Source organism: Naegleria fowleri, assembly GCF_008403515.1.
Source record: "Naegleria fowleri strain ATCC 30894 chromosome Unknown tig12, whole genome shotgun sequence".
Classification (NCBI taxonomy): domain Eukaryota; phylum Heterolobosea; class Eutetramitea; order Acrasida; family Naegleriidae; genus Naegleria; species Naegleria fowleri.
The window spans coordinates 821,205-838,849 of record NW_025407944.1 but is presented as its reverse complement, the minus strand read 5'-3'; the positions used below and the strand labels follow the sequence as shown (position 1 = coordinate 838,849).

Genomic DNA, 17,645 nt, shown 5'->3' with positions numbered 1-17,645 from the left:
TTGTCATTTTATCAGATGTCACCATCAAGAAAAAAAGAAAAATCTCAACACATCATCATTCGCTTGAGATTCGAACTTTTGACTTCTTGAACTTGTCCCAAGCAACACCACTTCACTCATCTCCAACAAGAACAACAAAGGGATGATTTCCAACAACGACCTCTCATCACCTCCCAAACAATCATCATCATCCTTACGAACACTCATTACACCAAATGTCAAATCGACCACCACCAACACTTCAAAGTCATCCTCCTCTTCGATCGGAACACATTCAGGAGGACTTGTTCATTCACTAGGAAAATTTGGAATGGCCATTCAACATCAACATTCATTGAATCAACGTTCGTTGTGTGTTGGTGATTTGATTTCAATTTATTATCAAGGAGATGATGAAAATAATGATAGTAACAACAACTCATCATCGGATGACATGTCTGATGAAATTGGTTTTATGAGTGTGAAGGGGTAAGTGTTTATTATTTGTTTGAATGTGTGGATGTTCTAGGAAAAATTCCAACAATGATCTTTGATTGATATTTGTTGAACCTTTATTGTTGTTTATTTGCGTACTTGTGTGTAAATGTGAATATGTGAAATTTAAATGACGACTCCTAACGATGATGACATATTCCGAACATGAATTTGAAAAAAATGTTTTTTGTGTGTGATGGATTCCAACACGTGGACGACGAACCTAACCTTTCGTGATGATTTACAACACTCGACACAACAACCAAATCAACAACAACAACTATCTGGAATCAAAAATGTTGAATCATGTGTGTTTAAATATTATTCATTACCTCGACATGTGATTTGAACACATAGATTTACCTCTAACGCTCGATGTGGTTTGGAGGACATTTCCGATGAAAATTTACCTTCGAATTTTAAATGTATGTTTTTCAAGTGTTGTTTCAAGTTTGATTCTTATCATTATTATAATATATAATATATTTTATAATATAATTATAATTCAATTTTCACACTTTTCATGAATTATTTGCAACAACAACAACATCAATAACAGCCTGTGTCTTTGTAGTTCAACAGGCCTACTCCTATAATGCACACAAAGAGTTTTATCAAAAAATTGAACAACTCAATCTCAAAATCAAATCCATGAATCAAACCAAAACCTCCAATACGGGAGCTTCTTCTTCAAATGCGAATTCGGCAAGTGCTACTGGAAACTCATCTCCTTCTGGGAATGTCACAAATGTTGTGACAAGTAATAATTTAACATCGGCCACGACTTCGACCATTCCTTCAAGCATTAATCCTCCAAATACTTCATTAACGGGAATTATTAAGGGAGATTTAAACACAAGTAGTACACAATTAACACTTGGGCTTAATGAGAGTGTTGTGGGTGGAGATACTCATCCAAATCGTGTTTTATCAAGCTCACATGGTGCAAATTTTGGTCAAGCAGCTTCTGTGAAAACTTTTATTCGTTCTCATCAATTTCACTTTTTAGATTTGACAGAGGAACAACGTGCTCAAATTGAAGATTTGGAACGAAAGATGGAACGTGAAAAGCAACAAAATATGATTGAATCGGATAGAAATATGGGAAGAGAGATTTTATATGGTCAACCCATTCAATTAATGCATTTGAAAACAAAGAAATATTTATGTGTAAATCCAAGAGAAAAAGCTGAAAAGCAAAAAGATTGTCTCAAGTTAACACTTGTTTCAGAAGAATCCATTAATTCAACAGCACATTTTGTAGTGCTTCCATATTACAAGTTTAGATCTGAAGGAGATGCAGTCAAGTTGAGTGATCAAGTTCGATTTTACAATAGAAAAAGCAATACTTTTCTTCATTTAGGTCGATACAAATATTCAGAATTATTACCTTCTCATTTATCTGCCAATTCACAAATGAGTTCAATATCTTCTCAATTGACAGTCGATGAGGATTCACGAAAAGAAATTCACATGATTCCTGGCACATCATTCACATCATCATATTCGAGAACAAATTGGAGAATTCGATTATTCTCTCCATATTTGGGAGTGAATTCAAATACTTTGAAAGCAGGTGATGTGATTCGATTGTATCACACTGAGTTGAGAGGTTTTCTCACAGTCAATACTAAAACTGGACGTGTTGAATGTATTGGACATTCAAAATCTCACTCTCATTCCTCAGGAAGTACCTTACAAGGTGAAAAACATAACTTACCTTTCAAGTCAAAGAAATCCAATGAAGTGAATGAAACTCCAAGTATTGACAAATATTCGAGTCAAACCGATACTCTGTGGGAAGTTGAAATGTTGGATCCAACTCGAGGTGGCGCCTTAATGTGGTTCGGAAAATATCGATTGAAACACATTTCAACAGGAAAGTATTTATTTGCCACTAATGATTCGAGACTATTTTTGCAAAGTGATCAAGATGATTCTGGATTACTAATGGAAGATTTATCATTGGATGAGGACGATGATGAATTTGGAGTTTCTGGTGCATTCTTTTCCAAACTTTCTAATCGTGTGAAAAAATCCACAAAAACACCTGTTACAGATTTTAGCAAAGATCCTCGTCACGATCCATTTTCACGGGCTTCTGCTTACAACGATAGCACTGCATCACTTTCATCTGCTGTCTCAACGCCCTCTGCATCCTCAAGTCATAACTCCACCGATCATTTATGGAGATTATTGAAAAAGAAATTACTGAGCTCTGTGAAAAAGGAACAAATTGGAGTTTCTTTGCATTTAGCTGTGAAAGAGGATTTGGGTTCGGAAGATACCACGTTTGTCATTTTACCTCATGATGCCGCATCAGCATCGACTTCACAACACGATCCAGCAATTTCAACTCTTCATAATTATCCAATTCCATTACAGAGCTATTTCCGTCTCAAACATGCACACACTCAAACATGGGTTCATGGTGTTCATAGTGACAGTGGAGTGGGATCAAGTTTGATGCGAGCAGATGAAACCGATTCTGTGAATGATAAAAAGTCAACAAAGATGGAACCTATCAAAAAGAAAGTTAAAAAGAATGGATCCAAAAATACCTATCCACTCTATTCTACCAATGTATTATATGAGCAAGATGTCTTTTCTGTATATCGAGTCCCACAACAAGAATTGGAAGATTTACTATTTGTACAAAGTATCATTCCAATGATTGAGAGTTTTACAAAGAAAGTACAAGCAAGAGTTATCAAGAGACCTGATGATTTTAAAGTTCTCATGCAAACATTGTTACCAGCCATTTCACAATTGATTTATTTCTTGACAGATTCTGATGAAGAAGATCCTTTGAAAAGAGAGGGTATTCCTTTCAAAAATAGACAAAATATTCTTAGAGAGCGTGGAATTATTGACATGATTATGCAGTTGATTGAGCAGTTGGTAGATCAAGTTCCAGAAATGGTTTCATCAGGTGACACACTCTTGAAGGTTGTCTTTCAACAAAATGATAGTTCTTGGACAGAATCTGATTTGGCTTCCTATCACTATTTGATTCGTAATTTATATCGAGTGGTTAAGCAATCGGTCAAGTTGAATACTGAAAATGGTTTATACATGGCCAAGTACATTACTCAAATTCAGCAACATATCAAATTGGATGTCGGAGCAAGTGTTGCCTTGATCGAAATTTTAACAAACAACTACAATTTGCTTGTAAGAATGCCAAAGGAGCAAATCAAGTACTTTGTGACACTTCTTGTCGATGAGGAAGAGAATATGTCCGATGAATCACTCTCATCTCCAAGAAAATTGTTGAGCCCTAGACTTCCAGGAAGTCCCTCCCCAAGAAAATCAAACAAGCAACAAGAAGAAATTAATTTGGGAGAGAGCGATACAAGTGCTGCAGAAGAACAATATGTGAGTGGAAAGAATCGCATTTACTTGTCTTTCTTGAGTGCTTTGTGTGCATGTGGTAATAGACCAATCAAGAATAATCAAAATTTCATCACCAAGTTACTCTTTGAAGATGAATGTGTGAATAATGCTCTCATGTTTCCATATTTTGCAGATGAAAACACAAAATCCAAGATTTGTATGAAGGTGAATGGAGTGGAATATGAATTGGCAGAATTTGTCTCGAAAGCTCTCGTTCAAATCATGTCTGCTAATAGTTCGACCATGTTCGATGTTCAGGACGACTTTGTAGTGTTGTTATACTTTTTCCAGAAGCAAATCGAATTATTTTCACTGTTGTGTTTGGGAAGAAACAAGCAAGCTATTGAATATATCGAAAAGAAATTCACCTATGAACTTGTTTTGGCATGTATCAAAGATAAGAGATTGACATTTGAGTTGAGATCGAGTTTCTGTACTCTCTTACTGAACTGTTTTTTGGATGTCGATCCCTATGAAACAAATCCAACAGTATCACTGACAAGAAAGTGGACAGAAATTGAAAAGATGAAAAAGAATCAGGATGAAAAGAGACTCAAAGAGTTGAGATCATTTTTGACAGATTTCTTTAAAGAAAATTATGAACTCGATTGTGGAAATGACATTACCAGTATTCAAAAGAATATTTTCATGTATAATTTAACATTCATGACTCGAAAAATGTTTGAATTGGGCATGTTTGATTTGTCAAATATTTATCCAACACACAGAGTAGTCGTCGAGTTGTTGAAAGTTTTGGATTGTTCTTCTGACAAGTTGAACGGTAAATCTGCTCTTGATGCCATCTATGAAGAGAACGAACAGACGCTCATTACCACTAAAATCAAACAAGAAGTTTGCAATATTTTTGATATTATCAAGTCACAACAATTGAATGTTCGTGTTGACTTTTTCTTGATCAATTTCAAGTACAGCTTTACGGTGAGCGATAAGAGTGTGAGTGAAGACAAACGTCAAGACTTTGTGAAAAACTCACTTTTCAAAGATTCTATTTTCAATGATAGTGCTTCTACTGAAACATTAACAAAGATCTTGATTGACTTGACAAAATCTAAGAATGCAGAATTAGCTGTGAAAGCTCTCAACCTCTTAATTCGTATTCACAGAGAAAAGGAAGAGCTAAAAGAATTGTTGCCAAAAATAGAATTACTTGTATCTTCTACTGTGATTCGCAGTTACGATAATATTCTTGAAATTCTTAAAGAAATTAAGAATGTGATTGACTTGGCCCAATTCACATCAGGAAGTTCTCTAGAGGATTATTCCAAACTCATTCAACAACATTTCGAACGCATTGAAGAGGATTATGAAAAGAATGGTTCGCGTACTCAAAGAATTTTGAGAAACTTGAGCGGTCATGAAATTGCCATCGAAACTCTAACCAAAACCTTTTCTGATAATCGCTGTCAAGGACGAATTCACAGATCTTGCGTTCGGTTTTTAATTAATTTTGTGAAAAAGAATAATGAGAATCAAGCCATTCTGTTTCCATACTTGGAATTTTTCATGACCAAAATTGGACAAGAATTGGGAGTTTCCACTCTTCTTTGTGAAATTATGAGAAACAATAGAGGCTTGTGTAGCATGATTGAAGAGAAGCATGTGAGAAGCATGATTGATCTAATGGCAGAGCATGGCCTAAAACCTAGATATTTGAATTTTTTGAAAATCATCCTAAACAATACTGAAGGAAATCCTATTAAGAGAAATCAATCAATGGTGACTCAAAATTTATTAGATCGTAGAAAGGATGTGATTGTTCTCTTTAATGACGAGGAAGGCATCAAAGAAAGAGATAAGAGAATCAAAAATTTAGAGCATGAAAATCAACCAGATGGAATTTTATGTTATCACATTGAGTTGTTGTCACTTTTAGCAGAATGTGGTGATGGACGAAACCATGTTGCAGAGGTGAAGCTTCAGTCATTACTTTCTATGGAGGATATTTTAAAACAATTACTGAGCCCAAACACAATTCCTGAATTGAGAAATCCTTTACTACGTTTTCTCGATGAAGTTTACATCAATGCCGATAAGGTTCAAGATGAAAAACAATTGTCAAGTAGCGCACCTATTTTTCGCCTTATTGCCAAAATGACTCGAGAATTGAGTTTATTTGTCACTTCTCCAAATTTGAATCGAAGAAGTACTGAAATTATACTTGATTCGATTTCGACTCCAACTGATCTTAGTGCACCTACTAAATCCACGGGTAACGCTACCGTTCACAATCGAGCAACCACAGAGTCACAAGATTCAAATCCTTTAGAACTTGCTAAATCTTCCTTTGTTTTGAAATGGAAGAAACCTCTTGATGGCCAAGACGACTCTTCATTGACATCCTTTGATAAGGATGAGAAACTTTATGTCGACTTGAAGTATATTTTCCAATTAATGATTCCATTCATTCATCACTATTTCCACTTGAAATTCCCTCCAAATGACTTTTCATGTGAACCTCAACAACTAGAAGTAATCAAACATCTTATTGAAGGTTTATTCAGTTTATATGATTTTGTCACGGAGACATCTCAAAAAGAGGCAGTCATCAAGTGTTTGCAAGCCATGTGTAAAGTCAGTAAGGGAGGAAATCAAAACAAATCTATGCCTCAAGAATTCACACAAGAAATCTTCAAATTCCTAAAAGAAGCATCTAACTCGAAAGCAAATCAATTTAAGCAACACATGATGCAACATCAAAGACTCAAACAATTGAATTCACAACAACAATCCAATAATACCAACAAGAAGGAGGATGAAGACGAAAGATATATGAAAAAGTACAAAGCCTATGTGTCTGATTTTCTCATTATTCTTACACAAGAATCGAATTTTGCAAATTTGGGAGTTTTACTGTATGAAAAATACAGAGGATATTTGGACATGATTGTCAATGTCATTCGTCGAATTCCAGAGCTACATTATTTTAACGTGACAGCCAACATGACATCATCTGAGAGTAACAAATCACTCGTCAGTTTAGGACAACGGACAGGCATGACCAATGTCACACTCTACTCGCTCGAAATGTTAAAACAAATTATGGACACTCAACAAAAAGGTGATGAAAAATTTTCTCCCGAACAACGTTTGAGAAAATTGAACAAATTCCATCATGATCTTACCAAAGCAAAAATTCCTGAACTCATTATTGAAATGGTTTGCATGGATGATCATAAAATTGTGAAATCTGCAATTGAACTTGGAATTGCAATGCTCTTCGAAGGAAACAATATTGTTCAGAGTTATATTTATACCTTATTCAAGAGAGGAGGCTCTGAGAAATTCTTCCTTTCCATTCGTGATAGAATTCGATTATCGATTGATGAAATTAAGGAAAGAAAAGCTTATCACAAGAGATTGGAAGAGAAGAAACAAGATTCTAAACAAGCAAGAGCCCTTAAATTGAGAGCAAGAGGAGATCCTGTGGCATTGAATGCTGCAGCGACACCTATCTCAACACCTTCCACAGATCGAAATAAGAATTCTTTGATTGGAGGAGGCGGTATTTTAGGTACTGATGATTCTTCATCCGAAAATAATCAAAACGATGGAGATGATACTCAAGATGTATTCGAAGAAAAGGGACACATCGAAGAAATTTTGCGTTTCCTTCAATTAATGACAGAAGGTCATAATGCTGACTTGCAACATTATTTGGCAGATCAAAAGTACAATCTGCAAAGTGTGAATATTGTTGAGGAATGTTTGAATTTTATTGTTGCGCTCGAAAAGGACATTACCAGTGAAAATATTGAAACAGCCATTCAATGTTTTGACTCTTTGACTGAATTTGTTCAAGGACCTTGCTTAACCACTCAGCAAGTCATTGGAATGTCACCCAAATTTTATTTTGTGTGTAATGAAATTCTATCCAAAGATTATCGAAATGTATTGACGTTAGACAAGACATTGGAGTTGAAAAGTGCCATGTTTATTTGTTTGACTTCACTATTGGAAGGAAGTAACAATCACAAGATTGCCATGATCATGCGTGACTCTTTGAATTTCATCGATATCATTGAGTTGGCTAAAAAGTGTTGTATCATTTCATTTGCTCCAAACGACTTTTTAGAAGAAGGAAAAAAGGGTCTTCCTAAATTAGACCTCAATACTGGAGCAAGGGAAGAAATGGCATCACGTATTCAATCCGAAGTCACTCACGATGGTTTTAGAGATAAGGCACTCAATAAGGAAAAAGCAAGAAGAATTGCACTTGCCACCAATCAACACGAAGAAATTGCATTCCAAATTTACTTCCTTTTGAATACTTTGTCTGATTTTGAACGTATTCATATTGAAGATATGTCCAAGTCACAACAATTACCTGAACCCGGTCACCGAAAAGTTACACAATTATTAGAATCTCCAGAATATGCAAGATATTTAGTTCCACTCGAAAAACAAACTGGACGAATGGAAATTGTGAGAAATAACACTCTCGAAAATGTCTATTACCGAATTCCAGAAGAGAGTCGATTTTTGTCGGATCGTTCAAAAAAGAATTTCGTGAATACGGTAAACTCGGAAGAATACACAGCTCAGGAAAAGATTCGAAACTTTTTCGATGAAACTCATACATTCTATACTGAAATCGATCACTACAAGCAGTTTGAAAGAACACCTGACAAGAATGAAAAAGCTAGTACTTGGAAAATCATTCGAGGATTTATTTGGAGATTTTTGAAAGAAGAAAATTGGCAACGTATCAAAATGATGAGTTTCCTCATTGCCATGGTTATCAATTTAATTGTTTTATTTGGAATTAAGAAAATGTATTCAGTGACACCTGGCGACATTCCACTTCCTGGTTATAGTGATCCAGACGATGCTACTACTGGAGACTTTTATTACGAAGGAGATTGGAAAACCGAATGGCTTGATATTGTTCAAACAATATTGGGTGTCATTCAAATTTTAACTACAACCCTTCTCTTTATCACATATTTATACTTTTTAGCCACCTTAGAAGTGAAGAAAAAATTCAAATTGAAAATGGAAGAGAAATGGGAAGATTTGCCGAGAGACAAACATTTTTACAAATCCTACCTGAAATATTTGGCTCAAGATTTTTATATTTGGTTTTTGGTGGTGTATTGGGTAGTTTCTGTGTTGGGTCTCTTTTTGAATCCCATCATTTATTCGATTCACTTGTTTGAAGTTGTGGTTCGTTTTGAGACACTTTACGATATTGTGAGAAGTATTCAAACCACTGCAGAACGTTTTGTATTGACAAGTTTACTCATGATTGTTGCAATTTGGTTCTTTTCCTTAATGATTTTTGCATTCGTTCCAGAAACTTTCTTTTTAGATCCAAATCCACCCACCACAACAGAACGACAATTTTTGTGTGACTCTGCTGCTGATTGCATGTTAAACACACTCAACTATGGTTTGAGAACAGGAGGATTCTTCGAAGATCAATTTACACCAAGTTGGGGAGTTTGGGCAAGAGAAGTCATTAACATGCTCTTCATTTTGGTGGTCATTGTCGTTCTATTCGAAGTCGTGTTCGGTATTATTTTGGACTCATTTGCTGAACTCAGAGAAAATCGAGAAAAAACTGAAGATCGTGTGAAAAATAAGTGTTTTATTTGTGATATTGTGAGATCGAGATTTGATCAAAAAGCAAACGAAGGAATTACTTTCAATAATCACATTAAGAAGGAACACAACATGTGGAATTATTTATTTTTCCTAATTTATTTGAAAACGAAACCAAAAACAGAATATACTGGATCAGAACAATATGTGAGTAATTGTTTGGAGAGACAAGATATTTCATTCTATCCAATCTTGCGTTCCATTACTTTGGAGAATGTGGAAAACAAGTCATCGAGAATTCGAGAGGATGCCAACAACAACAATTCTCATGCCGTCCACATGACCCCAAGCACCTCCACTTCATCACAGCTTAAGTAGTAAAATTCTCAGTAAAATTCTCACGTAAATGTGTGTGAATAAGGATGAATATAAATGACCGTTATTTTGGCGCCAATCAAAACAAAAAAATGAGAAAACAAGCCTTCCTCAATGTTTTGAGAATTTCTCTTCATCATCACCCACAACAACGGCATTCTTGTGGAATGTTCCCGAGGCTGATGATGAACACTTCAGCGACGAAAAATCACAACACGATGATCATCAAGAATAATCCATTCATTACAACAACAGTCAACCACACACGAAAATTTCATACGTCCTTCTCCGTTGCTTTGAAAAAGTCATTCAATGGATTACAAGCATCATCATCCTCACCATCAGTACCCACTCCGAACGCATCAACGTCCAATCCCTACTCTCCCAAATATAATATTGTTATTGTTGATATTGAAGGAACTTCCACTAATGTGAGCATGTGCAGAATCATTGAAGTTGCTGGAGCCAGAATCATCGATGGCACTTCTATAAGCTCTTTCACAAGTTTAGTCAATGCTGATATTCCATATGTACCAGAACAAGTGGCAGAAATTACTAAAATTACCAAAGCCATGCTCGAATTAGCACCTCCTCCTCAGATTGTCTTGTCTCAATTGTACAATTTTTTGAGTTCTCAACCCTCTCTATTGGTTGGACATAATGTGAGATTTGATGCAAGTGTGATCTTTAATGAGTTTGTGAGGTACAATCTCATCAATAACAACACTACGGAATTGTCCTCTTCGGTAATGTATAACGATTTTTCAGAGCATCCCTTATTTGCCAATACGCTCTGTACATTGAAATTAGCGAGAAGATTATTTCCAGGTCAAACCGATTACAAATTAGGAAGTCTGATTGAAAATTTGGGACTGGGACGAGCATCTATGAATGCTCACAGAGCTCATGCAGATGTTTCCATGACTTCGTCGTTATGGCGTAAAATTTATCGTGAATGTTATGATCGAATGGGAGGTGGTGAAGTGATTCCAGATCATGATTTTTTCCTTAAACTTCAAGAAACACCTGCCAAATCTGTGGATAAATTTATTGAAATGTACAAATTGGAGAAGGCTTACAGTAAATGAGAGAGCACACTCAAAGTCTCAAACATTGAAGTGGATAGATAGTTTTTGACATGAACTGCTGCAGTTCAAATTTTTGAAGTTTTTGACATGTTTGTGAAATTCAAATTCGAAATGGAATGAATTTTTTCTTTAATGATCATCACTGCTGTTGAATTCACTCAAATAATTTTCTTTTCTTGACTGACCTTATTGGAACCACTGCTTGTCCACTTCATATATGCCTCTCCAAATCCACACGACACGAACCATCCAACCACAAACTCAATGGAGAACAATGAAACTGCAGTCTTTTCGTCCACCGGATAAAACACCTTCTTCAAAGTTCCAATCATGATTCTCATTGTGAACACACCAAAGCAGACAGCCCACATACGAATAGCATATCGACGATGAGAGATGAAATACTTTTCTCGCGCTGTTTGAATGGCTCTCACAACACAATACAAACACCAATTACCCACAACAACAGAAGTCGCAGCACACACCATTCCCATTAAACTCGATACGAGCAACCATAATGCAGCAGGAACTGAAATTGTGACTGCTGAAAGACTCAAATAACCCATCCATCGGTGCAATGATGGAATATTCTTTCGAATGGATTGAACAAATTGAAGTGGTGTCAAAAAGAAGACCATTCCACCAGGAATGACATGCAGTAAGAAGACAGAATATTTCACACGAGAGGTGTTGTGATAGGGAAGGAACCATTTATCAAAAAATTGGTGTGCTCAATGATCAGGATGAGGAAGGTGTTGTAGAATGTGCATTGGGATCTTGCGTCATTTTTTGTGGTATATTTTGCACAATGAGATCCTTCGAGATCCTTCAAGTTCCTTTTGGAAGGTTACTGGGAGAATTTTGCTGGTATACTTTCGAAATGTTCCTTTGTGATTGGGTGATGACTCTAAATGGCAGATGAAATCAATATTTAAAATTCCTTTAAAAATTTGATATTAATTTGAATTGTGAAAGTGACACCAAATCATTGTAAAACCAGTGCACAGTCTTTGACTAGGTCCAACATTAGAATCCCATGACAATAGTGACAGCCTTAATCGACACCAAATTACATATCTAGGGTTGGGTCCAAAAGTTCAAAAACAAAAAAATTGAAACTCCCCGTTCAATTTTTAAAAAAATCAAAAAAAAATGGCCACAGCCGCTGGAATGATGTCTTCCTCATCGGCAGCCAACGTCGGAGCCAAATACGAACGGAATCAGGAAGCAACAATTTTTGTGGGAAATTTGGATCAACAAACGGATGAAGAATTATTGTGGGAATTATTTATGCAAGTAGGACCGGTGGTGGATGTAAAAATACCGCGTGATCGAATTACGAATACTCACTCGGGATATGCGTTTGTAGAATTTAAACATGAACATGATGCAAATTATGCCATTCAAGTGATAAATCAAATTAAATTATTTGGAAGGCCCATGAAGCTGAATCGATATGATCAGGACAAATCGGCCAAAAATTTGGATGTCGGAGCAAATTTGTGGATTGGAAATTTAGATCCTAGTATTAATGATGAATCAATTTTGAAAGAATTATTTGGAAGATTTGGAGTCATGATTCAGAATACTCCACGCATTCAACGAGATCCCGAAACGAATGAGAGTAAGGGATTTGCATTTGTATCATATGATAATTTCGAGTCCTCCGATGCTGCTAAAATGTACATGAATGGTCAATACATTGGAGGAAGACCGATTATCGTCGAGTATGCATTTAAGCCAAATTCTAGAGAGAGGTATGGAAGTGAGGCCGAGAGACAATTAGCTGCCAACAGACCACTCACACAACAGCAGCAACAAATGCGATTGAATCACATGCAACAACAGCTTCAGGCACAACAAATGATGGCTCTGCAACAGTTGCAGCAACAACCTCAGCCCGGCGGAGGTAGTGTTGTTTTTATGATTCCCACTACTACTCAGCAACAAGTATCTCCTGGTATGCCCGTTCTGATACCCCAACAACCACAACTTCAACCTCAATATTTTATTGCTGCAAACCCAAATCATCCAACCATGCAGTAGAGAAGCACAGGAGTGTTTTTGGAATTGATATATTCCATAAACATGAAAAGAGATCTCATAATGACACGAGGACCCCATCAAACATGCATTGTCAATGCTCTATCTTAGGATTAATGAGTGAGTTTCTGAGATGCATGATAAGGTACCATCATTTTATCGTAACATGTGTCATAGGGTTCTTGAAATAAAAATTGGTGGTTAATTATTTTGAGGCAGCACAAATTATCCCATAGTCGGTTGCAGCTGACAACAATCTGCAACAGGTTACAAAAAATAAAAAAAACAGAAATTGTGCTTCATTTATCTAAGGGAGACTGGTAATTTTTGTGGTACTATCTCTCTAATTTTAAATTGAATTTGATCAATTTCTTCATTGGTCAAACTTCTTTCCATACTTCTGTACATGATTCTGTAGCATTTACTTCTTTGTCCAGTTTTGGGGTGAGTAAAATCGTCCACAATGGAAACATTTTCAGCCAAATCTCCTGCTAATTCTCTAACTATTTCATAAAAATCGTTATCGCTGTAGTTTGCATTGACCCACATGGAAATATCCTTGTAACATCCAGGATATTTAGAAAAAGGTTTGAACTTGGTGGACAATAATTTTTGAGTATTGTTGGCCAATGATTGATCGAATTGAGAGAGGAATCTTGAGTCCTCACTCCAGAAGAGTCTAATATCGGGAATGTCGAATAAAATCATTGCCAATCGCTCCAATCCAACTCCAAATGCATATCCAGCATATTCAGAAAGATCATAATTAGCATTTTTCATAATGTCTTTCTTGATTAATCCACACCCTAACACTTCGAGCCATTTTCCACGGAAATCAATTTCCAGTTCAATTCCTGGATCGACGAATGGGAAATACTCTGAATTCCATCTCATTGTGACATCGCCAAATAAAGCTCGAGCCATTCCTTCCAAATCACCTTTCAATTCTTGAATACAATAATTTTCAAATGCTTTTTGAATTTCATCAGGAGTTTTTGCGCTGATATCGACCGATCCTCCCCTCGACTGTGAGGTAGGTTTTCCACTTTCAAAATCAATTTTTCCACTCTTGACAAGTTCCAAAAAGTGTTTCTTACTGAAAATTTTAACTCCATCCATTTGATGAAATACTGGATAGTGAGTGGCATCCACATCATCACGTCTATAGACATCTCCTGCAATAAGGAATTGTTTATAACCTTGTTTCAAAATTTCAACTTGGTGAGCAGTTGTGTGAGTTCTTAATAAATGTAAGCTGTCATAATAGTAGGTGTCTGTTGGTTGTCGAGAAATGTGATCCGATGGGAAACATAAATCCTCAAAGTTTTGTTTGGTAGAAACCTTTGGATGGAATTCATCAAAGATATGAACCTTATGGGGTTCTATTCGTAATGAATCATCAAAAGATCACCATAATTATGAACATGTTGGAGGTCATGGTGTGGTTTGTTTACACAATAACATGACGTTGTTCATATCATTAATAGAGAAATTTGTGAAATCATCTCCGAATTACCTTCCTCACATCATATCATCCAACAACCTACCACTCGAATTTTCAGCTTGTTTGATAAAATGATTTTGAATGGCTGTCTTGATGATACACAATGGATGACTCTCTTTCCGATGTAAATTACGTCCAATTTTTGAATGAACTGAGGGTGGAATATTTGATTCTTTAATATGCACATAAATAGGTACATTTGCATCGGAGGTTGATGAGGCATTCATAGATGTAGTACTATGGAATGATCTATTGTGAATACCTTTCACTCCAGCAGCTTCTGTAAGAATAAAACAGGAAGTGCTGGAAGTTTCTCCCCAATGTACAATTTTCTTCAGTGATGACGATGATGAAGCCTTGAGCGAGTGTTTCAGCAACATTTTTTTTCATTCAATCAAAAATTTTTTATTCAATTTTTAAAAAACATTTTAAATCCATTCATGTTCGAATGATTTCATTTCAATTTGATATTTTCTATTGATTCTAAAAATGGATGAGGAATTCATATGCTCTTGTCTCTACACAGAAGCAGCTGTTTTCTTTCGTATTCTGTAACATATGGCCATAATCACAACCAATATCAAAACCAACACTGAAATGATCAAAACAGCTCCAACATGACTCGACACCACAATGGAAATAAAGGACGTCTCAGACATGCCCTGTGAATCGTTCCTCTTGGTTGATGCTGAACTCACCAACGGAGAGTCTGTCTCTGTTCGATTTTGTACCTGAGTGGGTGGAAGTTAGAGCTAACTCAAACCTACTTTTTCAATAAAATGTTGTGTCAAAGAGGGAGGAAATTCCGCCTTCACACTCGTATCAGTTGTGAAATTAATTAATTTCGATGAAAGATTTTCTAATTGTGAAATGGCTTCTGTTTTGGTTTGTGAATTCGAAGAGGATGAAGAAGAGATGAATGAACATTTCGCTGGATCATTGAATGACACAGAGACACAATTCAGAATGGAACAATCTGGTCCACTCCATTGATTCAAACACTGGCAATTATTTGGAGACACACAAATTCCATTTCGAGGAGTGTTGCAAGCAAGAGTTGAATCGTTACGAAAACCAAAACAAACAGGAACATGACACTTGTCTCCAGTGTAACCCTTTGGGCATTCCTGACACTCCTCAGTTTCATCATTTCAATACCATTGATTCAAACAATTAGGCGATAACTTTCGAATACAATGATTGTTCGAGTCTGAAATGAAGAACTCTCCATTTTGTGACATGATGAGACCTTGAGGATAGTTGAGACAAGTTCCAGTGGCAAATGGTGAGAGACCATAAATGCTTGAAGAAGAACCTGTATCATAACAAGCAGTTCCATTTTCTGCAATGGTCCAGAGGAGACCATCCGTTGCAATTTGTCTTATACGATGATTATTGGTATCTGAAAAACTATAGAGAACCTTTGTGTGACAAGACCATAAAGGTGGGATTATTCAATCGACTTATTCGGACATCCATTCCCTCTGTTATTCATGAAATTCATTTTGAATTCATCATCATTGGTATTTCATTCATGTTGTTATGAATCGATTTTTCATTAAAGAAATTATATTATTTTTCATTATTCCTTATTTCCAAAAAAGATTGAAACACTTACCCCCTGAATAACCTGCAGAGGAGCCCTTAGTTGTGACAACTCCAGCTATGGTCAAAATCGTTCCATTGGTGAAATTTTTTCGAATTTTGTGATTCATGGTATCTGCAATGAACACTTCTCCAGTTATTGCACTCACCACCACACTTGTGGGATAACACAAGGCAGCAAATGTGGCATCCGAATGGTCACCAGAAAAACCACACCATCCCAATCCTTCAATCGTTGAAATGACTCCACTTGGTGAAATTTTTCGAATTCGGTTGTTGTCAGCATCGTTCCATCCAGAGTGGCACCATTATCCACAATTAACAAATCTCCATTGGACATGAAAGCAAGACATGAAGGAGATTTCAGCGAAGCCTGTGTGGCCAATCCATTATCACCCGTATAATTGTAAAGACCATTACCAGCCACAGTGACAAGTGTTCCATTCAACAGCACTTTCATTACCTTGAATTTAGAAGAGAAATAGACCTCTCCAGTCAGAGGGGAGACGGCAACACCTTTAGTAAAAGCAATTTGTGAGAGAGTGGCAGGTCCGTTGTCACCACTGTTTCTAGCCACCAGGAATTCCTGCGACGGTAGAAATGGATCGAGTTCTGATATCAATTTTTCGAATGGTGTGATGATTCATATCTGCAATGAAAATGTCATCTGTGAATGGAGAAACTGCAATTGCGGATGGATCTGCTAACAAGGCACTCTCCAAGATAGTTTCAGAGCCATAAGTTGTGATATCGACAGGTCTCATTACAACCATTGCAGGTACAGGTCAGGCAGGTGATGGTGGAAAGGCAAACCATTGCTGGAAATTCCAGCAAATAGTGAACTAGTTGTCGAATTCACATGAATTTTCAGAATGACATGGGCATACGGATCACAGACAAAGACATCTCCACTCTTGTCATTGAAGTCCACATGAGAAAAAAGAGGTTGATATCAATTTAAAGGGAATGAAAAGGTCTGAAACTGCAACACCGTACGCATGGTGTTTTGAACCCTATCGATTTTTCTCACCACTGCATTCAAGGGATCGCTCATGTACAATTCTTGTTGATACATGGTGAGTCATCCAATGGGTGATTCGAGCGTTGCTTTCAAAGGATCAAATCCATCACTCAGTTCAAAACCTCCTGCCACATTGGAAATGTTGTACACGGCTGAAGTGAGAGGAAGGAGGTCAGATGGTAGAGGTCTCAGAATGGTAAAGGCTCTTACCACTCCGAATGGTGGTGGTGATGACGAAATTGCTCCAACAAGAGCATTTGATTCAGGATCGTTGAATGAGGGAAAAGAAACGAATAACATTGTAGTGGTTAAAATGATTGAATTCGGTAAGTTTCTTCGTAGCACACCGTGTGGTGTGTTCACGGATTGATAGATTTGAAAAGTTTGTTTGCCTCACACGTGAGAGGTGTGTGAGGTTTTTTTTGATCAATAACGCAGCCATTGCTTTTCACTTGTCATGATGTCGAAAAAAATTTAAGGATACGAGGTAGGATCTTTCAGTAATCAATGGATTAAGCGAGGAATGTGCATGTACTCTTCCTTTGTGTTTTTTAACCTTCATGGTTCAAGGTGTGTC

The 17,645-nt window shown here is 36.5% G+C and overlaps 7 protein-coding genes across 7 annotated transcripts; 4 read left to right on the top strand and 3 right to left on the bottom strand.

The window, feature by feature from the left end:
• Positions 1-142: 142 nt before the first annotated feature.
• Positions 143-9,810, top strand: FDP41_012062 (uncharacterized protein; the record flags this gene model as incomplete). The annotated part of the gene is made up of 3 exons (XM_044702541.1): positions 143-468; positions 832-899; positions 1,034-9,810. 3 exons carry the CDS (start codon positions 143-145, stop codon positions 9,808-9,810), a joined length of 9,171 nt encoding a protein of 3,056 aa, XP_044566914.1.
• An 89-nt stretch (positions 9,811-9,899) lies between these two features.
• FDP41_012061 (uncharacterized protein) lies at positions 9,900-10,895 on the top strand (the record flags this gene model as incomplete). Its single annotated transcript, XM_044702540.1, has 1 exon — positions 9,900-10,895. The coding sequence occupies one exon, from the start codon at positions 9,900-9,902 to the stop codon at positions 10,893-10,895; it is 996 nt and encodes a 331-aa protein (XP_044566913.1).
• A 158-nt stretch (positions 10,896-11,053) lies between these two features.
• On the bottom strand, positions 11,054-11,533 carry FDP41_012060 (uncharacterized protein; the record flags this gene model as incomplete). The annotated part of the gene is made up of 1 exon (XM_044702539.1): positions 11,054-11,533. One exon carries the CDS (start codon positions 11,531-11,533, stop codon positions 11,054-11,056), a length of 480 nt encoding a protein of 159 aa, XP_044566912.1.
• A 514-nt stretch (positions 11,534-12,047) lies between these two features.
• FDP41_012059 (uncharacterized protein) lies at positions 12,048-12,941 on the top strand (the record flags this gene model as incomplete). Its single annotated transcript, XM_044702537.1, has 1 exon — positions 12,048-12,941. One exon carries the CDS (start codon positions 12,048-12,050, stop codon positions 12,939-12,941), a length of 894 nt encoding a protein of 297 aa, XP_044566911.1.
• A 300-nt stretch (positions 12,942-13,241) lies between these two features.
• On the bottom strand, positions 13,242-14,822 carry FDP41_012058 (uncharacterized protein; the record flags this gene model as incomplete). The annotated part of the gene is made up of 2 exons (XM_044702536.1): positions 13,242-14,320; positions 14,486-14,822. The coding sequence occupies 2 exons, from the start codon at positions 14,820-14,822 to the stop codon at positions 13,242-13,244; spliced, it is 1,416 nt and encodes a 471-aa protein (XP_044566910.1).
• Positions 14,823-15,593: 771 nt separating this feature from the next.
• Positions 15,594-16,820, bottom strand: FDP41_012057 (uncharacterized protein; the record flags this gene model as incomplete). The annotated part of the gene is made up of 4 exons (XM_044702535.1): positions 15,594-15,863; positions 16,061-16,105; positions 16,250-16,563; positions 16,625-16,820. 4 exons carry the CDS (start codon positions 16,818-16,820, stop codon positions 15,594-15,596), a joined length of 825 nt encoding a protein of 274 aa, XP_044566909.1.
• A 315-nt stretch (positions 16,821-17,135) lies between these two features.
• On the top strand, positions 17,136-17,438 carry FDP41_012056 (uncharacterized protein; the record flags this gene model as incomplete). The annotated part of the gene is made up of 1 exon (XM_044702534.1): positions 17,136-17,438. One exon carries the CDS (start codon positions 17,136-17,138, stop codon positions 17,436-17,438), a length of 303 nt encoding a protein of 100 aa, XP_044566908.1.
• Positions 17,439-17,645: the final 207 nt, after the last annotated feature.